Source organism: Cephus cinctus, unplaced genomic scaffold, assembly GCF_000341935.2.
Source record: "Cephus cinctus unplaced genomic scaffold, Ccin1 Ccin1_scaffold0160, whole genome shotgun sequence".
NCBI classification, from domain to species: Eukaryota; Metazoa; Arthropoda; class Insecta; order Hymenoptera; family Cephidae; genus Cephus; species Cephus cinctus.
In genome coordinates this window covers 3,600,438-3,610,472 of record NW_014332886.1, presented here as the reverse complement: position 1 = coordinate 3,610,472, position 10,035 = coordinate 3,600,438, and the positions used below count along the sequence as shown (strand labels likewise).

The following is a 10,035-nucleotide window of genomic DNA, read 5'->3' as shown; positions in this document are numbered from 1 at the left end:
GGGGGGAGAAAAATGAAAAAAAAACATTAGTCATTTTATGTACGATGACACGTTGTAGGCGACGAGGACGGTGCAAGAAATTTTATAGAAAAAGTGATACGTAATACGTGACGTCATGCTTCCATGATGCATCTCGATTCCTGATGAACTCATCCTGGCCATTGCTCACTAGCCGCACATGCGTTCCATGGCGATGATATTCAGCCGTGATTTACATTTGGCGACTGGAAATATATGTACGTTGCAGGCATGTATCTTGCTCTTTGTATAATGACAATAGTAACGATCTATATGGATCTCATGAAAACGAATCCACATACTCTCGAGTCACTGATCGCCATTGTACGTGGGTTACCTTTCGATGGATCTGATTTAAGGATGTGCTTCGGTCAAGGGTCGTCGTTGTGACAAAGGATAGGCTAGGTCAGGATCCCTCAACGTGGACGAATGTCCTCCCGACGATTCGAGATAATAATACAAATATATTCGTACGTTGTAGCTGGTCGCATCGTGGTTTATCGACAGCAAGTGTCCCTCTGTGTGTCGTAAATAACGGTACGGTCAAATAATAAATTGTCAATAAATAATTGATCGACCTGTAATGGCTCAGCTTCCAGGTCCCGGTCGCTGGATTTATCGGCGGCGTGTATCTACCTTGCGTTTCTATAACGCGTTGAGTTGCGTCATAATAGGAACGATGCTCCACGTCACGTTGGGTATAGCGGCTATGTTAAAGTTCTTGATATCCGATAGCCGAGAGTTTGTTGTGTCTTCGAAGATTATTTGGTTCGTTTCGTAGTTACTCGGTGCACGTGTCGAGTACGCTGGTCGGAAACGTTGGGTCTTGTATAATCTGACAGAAAGTATAGAATCGAGTAAGAAAATACGTCACGCTCCGAGGGGCCAATCCCTTCGTGATTTACCGTGTCAAGGAGTCACTTCGATCTCGGAGCTATGCTGTAGTCCAAACGTGTATGTTTATTGAGGATGAAAGAAAGTTTAGTATATGTCTGATGTAGCACTGTGTATTGTATGTCCTTTGTTAACTCCTAAGAACCTACTAACCTTATATGACAACTATCGGCATACGACGTAACCGACATTCCCCTAAGCTGTAAAGCCCCTTTAACACTGTGAATATCCTGGTTATTGAATTTCTACTGGGGGTTGGTACACGTGCTTCTCTGTATTCGAGTATCTTATATTACGTCGTATATCTGCGTACTTTACGAGCGGACATATGGTTACTTACCGCTGCGTGAGGAATTAAAGCGATGATTAATCGAAAGATAAGCAGACATTGCTAAGCTTTGTTCTGCGAGGATATTTGCACGTCACTAGGAATTTATTTGAATTTGCGAAATTTCTAATATTCACGGGCAATCGATACTCACGTGAATACGTATGGCTTGAGAGGTTATGTTATTGGTGGTGGGTTCTATCTAGGAATACCTACAAGAGCACGTGCCAGAGTTTATAGGTACGCACGTGATATTTTATGTAGTATGGACCGGGGGGATGTTCTGGTCAAAGTTATCGGCTGGATGGGACACGGATCGTTTAAAAGTAATGAATATGAGTCGAAAGTCGTAGCAATTGAACAAACATAGATGAAATCTGAATGTTTGGCTCTAGCTATATGTCTGTCCTTGTCTTATGCACGTAGTCAACCATAATCCCGTCTCCGTCGCACTCACGGACGGTATGGGAAAATACGAAAACTTGAGCATGGTCCTTTTGGTAGGCAGTCTAATGATACTTGGCATCTCGATCACCTCTGTCTTCTTTGATCATATTCCAATGCCTTTTTACGTATTTCTTTCATACGTTTGAACTGGATGGCCTTGCTTAGTAAATACGTCTCGAAGATCTATTTTGACCAGACTTTTTTTTCATACCTTATTTCCGTTCGACTTGTATCGATTCACAAAGCAACGGATATTCTCGGCACCTCGGAACGTTTAGTAGACGCGAAATTTTCATTGTGGGTGGAAAAGAAAAGGTATGTCTGACCGTGAAAATTTGCCAAGAAATTTTCCCATGCTACGTACACCTGCGTGAATACGAAATATGTACGCACAGGAGTTTCTGTCGGACACGCCTACCTCGATGGAAAAAAAGTGCAGTTCGGGTATACGTGCAAGATACAATGCTGTGAAATCCCTCATGAAAGGAAAAAGAGGAGAGATGCGAGAAAAAAGTCCAACCTCTGTGAAAAAAAATTTAACGTCATTCCATATTTACATCAATGTACCATATTCGCGTATTGTATGTCCAAATTTGTTATCCCTTCCGTTCTCGAGGGTGGCTGAAGGGTTGAATTTTTTTTCCTTCCAGGACGACTGTCCCTTACGAAAATTGTATCGTCCCTCCCTTCGCCCAGAGACCGACAGCAGCTGAGCCATTCCTTGACACGGTCGATTCTCGAACTTTCTCGCAATATCTTTGTCTGGCAACGTTGATTCGTAATTTCTCTCGCTCGGTACCAACCGACTCCACGTATCGCTTATCTGTATAAGGAAAGAGCCGGATTATAATTATTATCAATGAATACGGTATTTTTCCTAGAAATTCGTATATACCTCGGGGCACCGGTAGAGATTTATTTAAGGGACCTTACAATGGACCGTATCTAATGATTTTTGCGTGGGATCGTAAGTACTTTGATCTACTCATCGATCGTAGGCTGCCATTGGCTCGGTCAAGACTACCATTGTCGATGGACGCATGTAAAAATTGTATAGGAGGTCGACCGGGTTACTTTCTAGTTGCCTTATAAGCCGGGATCTGTCGATATACATATTGCGTACAGAGTGCTTCTAACGTGTGGACGGAATGGATGGGCATTATGCGTACGCATGTAGATTCAATACCTTAGTACGTATTGCTGTGCACGTGGATTCTATCAGCGCCACCAATTTTACTAGACGGTGCTGGACTTTTTATCCGCATTTGAAGAACCTACGCGATCCGTGTACGTGGACACGTAGCGGAATGCTCGATTGCGTAACAGCTCTAATGTCTGAATTAATTGAACTCGCCGTTGCACGAGTACGAATCAAAGCGACAGAGACAAATGAATATGGAACTTAATTTTGTTATGGTATTCGGACTGACAAGTTGGTCGGTTTTGAGAACGTCTGTCTCTTACGTCGAGGAGTGGGTACACGTGTTTTGCGACACAGGGTACACACACTAGATGGCGTTTATCGTGTTACGTAGATTTTATAGGCGGTAATAAGCGCGACGGAGGGAACACTGAAATCTCGTTAAAGGATTTATTGAATTGGCGTGAAATTTACGGGTCACATTTTATGTAAATATATATTTATGTGTATATATATATTTCAATTTTTATTATTGACTTGTTTGAATTTTATATTTCGTACGTTTGGGAAATCTGTATTCACGGGTTATTCGGTTCTTTAGTATTGCGACTAGAAAAATATGAAATTTTCATTGACTTTCCTCGCAATTACAATTCGAATTTCGAATTATTATGATTTACGGAATATATTCATCGTATTTTCAATCTTCCAGCAGAGCGTCGGGACGTCGAGGCAACCGATTGTCTCCCTCGGTACGAACGTTTCCGGACGTAGTCGGAAGTCATGATGCGCGTCATTAATTATGACGTTTAAATTGCAAATCGGTCTTTAAAACATGCCGAATTCCCGGGATATGTAGATGGCTCCACATGTACGCGTTTTAGGTGTATGCGGTTTGGGCGGGAGTTACGATTTACGGGGACGCACGTAAAATCCCAGCAGCCCGGGCATGTGGACGTGATTTTTCATGCAAATCCGTTTATAAAATCGACGTTAATTTTTATAAAGGGATTACCGCGACCGTCTATGTGACAATAATGTTAACTAAACTGGGTCTCTCGAGCGGATAACCTATTGTCCACATCGTGTTCCTTGATAAACCCGACGCCCACAATGACAGGCTCAGGCCATGTTAATCTGTTCCTATACGAAAATACGAAAAGTTCATATTTTGCCAGCTTCTCCGCGTCTTTGAAAAGTAAATCTACGGAAAAGAACTCTTATCGTCTTCTAAGCGTCAGTCGCTATATCTTTGACCTTTTACGAAATAAATTTCAAAGTAAATATGAAATTTAGCGACCCGTTCGAATTCGAGGAGCGTCTAAAAACATAACCTTAAAATACATACGTGATAATTTTTCGGCAAATACACGCGTCACGTGACGTTAAAATAAAGCTCTTATGACCTAAGGTATTTGATATCAGCGTGATTGTAAAATTTCGGGATCTCGTAAATCCAAAATTTTCACCACGTATAAAAGATACACCGAGTCGACGAAGCGGATGAAGACTCGGACAATAAATGTACCGCCGACAGTCCATTAGAAGCGCATGGACGATTTAGCAGAGGGGCCGCTTGCTTTTCTCCGCTGGCTTTTAGGTCCAGCAATTTGATGCTGGCTGCTTGTCATGCTAATATCCTCAACTTTATATTGTGTTGCGCTCTCCCTTCGTTCTGTATACACGTGCTTTCACTTACAACCTTCGTAGCCTTGTGGCAGTGGCGCCATCTACGTACTGTATCATATTCCCGACAGTAAAACCAACAAAAATGCAACCTCTGTTAAAATTGCGCAAACATCGCATTACGAATTCGCATCTACAAAAGCCTATACGTAGACGGTGGGCGTTTCACTTACGTAGCTGCACTTCTTCCTGGGTCATTTACTTCCTATAGGAATATCTTAATAACGACCCGACAACTGATAAGATATATATATATTATTACGTGATTTTTCTACTTTTCACAGTCATAACGCGACTCCAGCCTACCAATTCAGATAAGGGTCTCGCTTTCTGGTTCCATTCGACTCTCCACCCTGATCAGAAGCTACGCGTTAGGATTGATTCGTACAGTTACGCCGATTCTCTCGAAAGATTTTTTATCGTTGAGCTGAGGTCGAGGTGCTCGAATCTGCCGTGGGATTTCGATTTTATAGCTCCTATGCGTTCTGTTACGTTTTCGATCATTTGCTCCGTATCGCGCACTATTTAAGTTAGGCTAGCGTCTCTTCTGATAGGTCCCGTCAGGGCTCCCGTTTTGGCGGAGTCGAGACTGTTCTACCTCAACTCCCAGGTCGTACCGGCTGGTCAGTTCCCGATGAAAAAGGAACTGACTGGCGACCGCCTGGCATGCATGGACGAAGTTGAGGTAGGTTAGTTCTCGGATTTTCGTTATCGGTGTCCAGTTGAGAAAATACGTTACAATATATATGTATATATACATAGTATGCTCCACCAGATTTTCGATACATCTCGATACATTATTGTACTTTTACACATAAATTTCTATCGTATCATTCGTCATTTTAACGATGCGCTAATTACGTCTAAACTTTTTTATCCATTACGGGGATCATTAAAGTCACGTTGCTACTCGTATAATTCGTACCTCTATCCACATTGCGTTGATACGCATAGTGTACTATGGCCACGATATTCAATATTAAATTTCAGTAAGATTACGTTTTTATCGCGTTTCCGTCAAAGAAATAATTTTTAATTAATGCCACGATAAAGTATAATATCAAATGGATTTGATTGGTTGACACGACTCGGGGCTCGTTCTTGACGATTGGAGGATAATGAAAGTGCATAGGCGTGGAAACATTAAATTATTATGTAACCGCGTGTAATTGCTCTAATAAAGGGACGAAGGAGCCACGCGTAATGCCTCTGTTGCCTATAATAATAATAATAATAATGATAACGATAAGTTTAATATTTCCCTTACCGCGTCCGTAATCTCGGCCGTTAAGCTGCGCTAATTTAATAAAGCTGCGAGCTCACAGTCGTCGATCCCACCTTACTGGATTTTAATTGCAGTTTATTAGCTGTAAAAAAAAAGTGTACGTGCCAACAACATGTAATCTGCCAATCGACAGTGCATCTTGGCTAATATCTATTGTATACACGCGCGTACACACTCTGTCTATTGTGCCCGTTTAAGACGTCGCTGGTCCTGGCCTCGGGTAAGGGGAAAGAAGGAAATTGTAAAAGCAAAAACCGTCCAAGACCTTACGAAGCACTTGTAATACACTTTCCCGAGACAATCTGCGAAGATGTCTTCCCGTTTCGCGAGTGGTAGGTAGTTTACGCCTATCCTTGAATTTTTCACCGTAAAGTCATAAGCGTTCCCGGAGACCGTGTTTACGATATACATTTTTATGGGGTTGCCGCCTTTTATGCTGCTTAATCTTAACGGGATGAACTTTAAAAGTTGGTAAATTGCGTTTGCCCGCAACTTCGACGTTTTCCACCACTTTTACTCGTCCTTCCCTGTACTTCCTTGTGTTCCTTGAGCTCCTATTCTAATTCCGTTCTTCTTCCCCTCCGCGTTACCCTTCTTTCACGTTAACCTACGCAGTCATCGACTGGAGTCTTGCTCCGGCTTTGGCTTCCCGGAGAATCTTATGGACTTCCGGTTTCCCGAATATATCTCTCTGTCCGACGTATCTATTCTATCCTTGGTGCATATTGGGTGCATATATCATAGTCTTATGTGTATATAAAAATGTAATTTTGTATTATTCGTTCCTCGATTATTTATATAATCTATAGTCAAGTACACTCGAGTACGTGATATTAGTGGCTTCCGTTGTAACTCTGTGCCATTCGAGTGGGCACCGGTCAAGTAGCAGCCACTGAGATGCTTAGGGATATTACGATGAAAACGAGTCCTGTTCTTCTTCCGCGAATGAAATGCACATTCATTAAGAAATATCACTTATAAATGGCATTAAGTATTCGTTCATCAACGAAATGATAAACAGTCGAATTTATCTTGATTTCATTCATGCGCTCACGCTCGTAGCCATACAGTGTACAGTCCCTGCAACAAGGACTCCTTTGTCGAAGTTTTGCCTGGCCCGAGGTTCAATCGATGTATTATACACGTACGGTGACTATATATTTGCCTAATAAAATATCGAATGCCACAGATTGAACAATCTGAACTCCACGTGTTTATTATGTCCTAGCGAACGGAGTTGACCGAACCTGGCTGTAACGTGGATGATGCGATTTATCGGTGCGAGCTTAATTAAGTAGGCAGTTGGGTGCGAGAGTGTACCGTGTGTGTTCACAGGTCTATGGTTTCAGAAACCTAGCGTGATGCAGGGTGTATACGTGCGTTCGAGTATAGAGGCGAAAGTCCATCCCCCTATGTAACCAGCTACGTACGGTAACCAGCGATGTGAAGTTCAGCATCGCGCATTCGTTATATATAGATTTAATTTCCTTCAATTTTTCGTCCTTCAAACAATCCTTCACGATGTAATCCGTGAAGTTTACTTGAAAATAGAAAATATTCGTGAATCACCCATAAACATCTTTGACGCTTCGGGAAGTCGGATATTCGATTGGATTCGTCGAAGTGGGTATACATTTTTTTTTATTTTTTCACTTTTTGGAATATTCTTGAAATTTCGAAATGCCAACCGATCAAGGTAAGATTTCGGGGGTACGCAGATTAGGTACCAGGGTGTAAAAACTTTATAGGCGTATCACCTAAGTGGACGAGGAAATTAAGTCCGTGTATATATGTACGATACGTGTAGAAACACTGACACTAATGACGTCAGTGGTGTCTCGTTTTTTTTTTCTCCTACATTTCTCACCCTCCCTCCATTTAGTTACTTCCCTTTTTTTCTCGCACGTTTCATGCGGTAACGAGGACATTTGTATCCCGCGTAGCGGCTCGAGGTTAAACTGACACTTTCGACCTCTTTAGGAATTGAAATGCTCCGAAAAGCTCGACTCGTATATCACTCACGCAAGGCGGTTATAACTATAGAGCACGCTACGGCGCGCAGCAGCGCCGGGATGCGATGTTTCTGAGATCGACGATGTGAGAGATTCTAGAGGATCTTGTCAGGCTCCTGTCTGCGAGGGTAGGAAATCAAGATTTTCTCGTATCGCGATGTAACGTGAGATTACAATGCGAATACGGCTCTAAAGCCGGATACGGGATGGATATCTGATTGTCATGACGGCGATCCGACGGAACTCGATGATTTTATGTGATTTTCAATGGCACCTCTATATACGTATATATATAACTGGTGTCAGATAGAGTGTCGCTGAATAGCAGTTTCTCATATCAAAGCATACCAAACTGCACCACAACCTGACGCCGCTTTCAAAGTCATCGACCCGTTGTTCAATTTCCCATGAAAATTATGGTCGACGTTCTACGGTAACCGAATCTGGACCACAGCATCTCACGATATTCTCTACATAATCTGCAGTCACTTAAAATTCTAACGAGCGAGACTTAATGGCGAAACCTATTTCGCACCTTACTATATATATATATATATATATATATATCAAGAAGCACCGTAGGTACACAGATCCTTTCCAATGATCGAATACGATCTGACCAGGTTTCGGATACACGACCGAATGAAGTTTCCCACCCCGTGAGGAAGAAGGAATTTGGTTGAACGTCGTCTCCTTGAAGTGCGACTCCACCTCGAATCCCTCCCCGAAGACCTTTGAAATCTTATCTCCCTCTCAGTGCTGCTCCCTGCAGTACTTATATTAAATACCCGCCGTACCCTGTAATCAAATTAGACGTCATTCACTCTAGTACCTACTGATATGTACTTGACCAGCCCAGGAGCACCCGGGACAAAATACAAGAGAACGCGTCACTTCCGTTTCACAATCGATTATCGATTTACACCCTTTAACCGTACTTGATATTCATTATATTTCTCGCCTCATCGTCCTCTTATCACTCTTAATCCATTTCTCTTTGTTCTGCTTACAGCCTGCAGTCAATATCAATTCAGATGCAGGAACGGCGAGTGCATCGATAGCAGCGAACACTGCAACGGCGAATACAATTGCAAGGATCGTTCGGACGAGATCAACTGCCGTGAGTATCTTTGCGATAACTTTTTTTTTTTTTTTTTTTTTCAGTAATTTTATACCCTTAAATTTCACTGTGACGTGTCCTGTATACATAACTGTACCGATAGCACATGCGATGCACGATCACCCTGCGCGTAAGTGTAGCATTATTATTCTCCAATAGAAAATCCCGATAAGACGTTCTATCGAGAGAGATCAGACTATTAACTGTTTTTACACTCGTAATATTATATTCTTTATATTATAGTCAGGGAGCTTCATTGGCCGTATACTCAGTGTCCACTGTACTTGTACCGTTTCGTTAGCTTGTACCGACTGTATATATTTCCCTTTGTAGTAGACTCCGTACAAGCTCTTACTTACGCTGCGCTATACTATTTTTCTTGTATATTATCTGTCTTATGCATTATACATAACATCTTTTATATACGCATGACGATTGTTCAGCTGTTAGCAAAACGTTAGGGCCTTAAAAAAAAGCAGAGGGTGTCTATACGCTCGTGATTTACATATCTTACGGCTGTAAAGTATTTTTCGTTATATCGAGTTATTGGTTCGTGTCGTTGTTGTTCTTGTGTTGTTATTATTACTTTTTCTCTCTTTTCTACACCTGTATCAATTATGTAGGTATCATTCGTACGGGGGTAATGCTATTAATGTTATGTATTTATTACAGTCAACGCGACACGGCGTGTCGAGTCGCATGCGAATGCGCCGTAACTAATAATGGATAAGCCTAACATTATGACGAGCTCGATAATTATAATCGCCGTAACAGTAACATCGCGGTCGTCGCATCGCGCATTGAGGATAGCTTTGCCAAGCCAGAAGGACGTTGCACTCGGATTTGCTCTATTCAGCTATGCCCTAACCTTATTTCCATTGAGATCCAGCGGACGTACACGCTCGCGAAAATTATGACAAATGTCACTTGCAACGTGCACGGTTATACCGGAGTGCACTGTATATACGCGCGCTTTGCAAATTGCAGTAAATTAAATGTTTCGTGAGACTGATCACGTGTCTGTCGGAAATGGCATTAAAAGCGGGACTCATCAAAGCATGGTATATTTGCTGTAGGGGGGGGGGGGGGGGGGGAAAAAATTTT

At 42.1% G+C, this 10,035-nt stretch overlaps 1 protein-coding gene across 1 annotated transcript in view; it reads left to right on the top strand.

Annotated features, from left to right (window-relative positions):
- The window catches only part of LOC107263585 (basement membrane-specific heparan sulfate proteoglycan core protein), a 108,232-nt gene that overhangs the window by 51,470 nt on the left and 46,727 nt on the right, over positions 1-10,035 (top strand). The window contains exon 10 of the mRNA XM_025080977.1: positions 8,824-8,931. Within this exon, the coding sequence (XP_024936745.1) occupies positions 8,824-8,931 (108 nt within the window). The remainder of the gene's footprint in view (positions 1-8,823; positions 8,932-10,035) is intronic.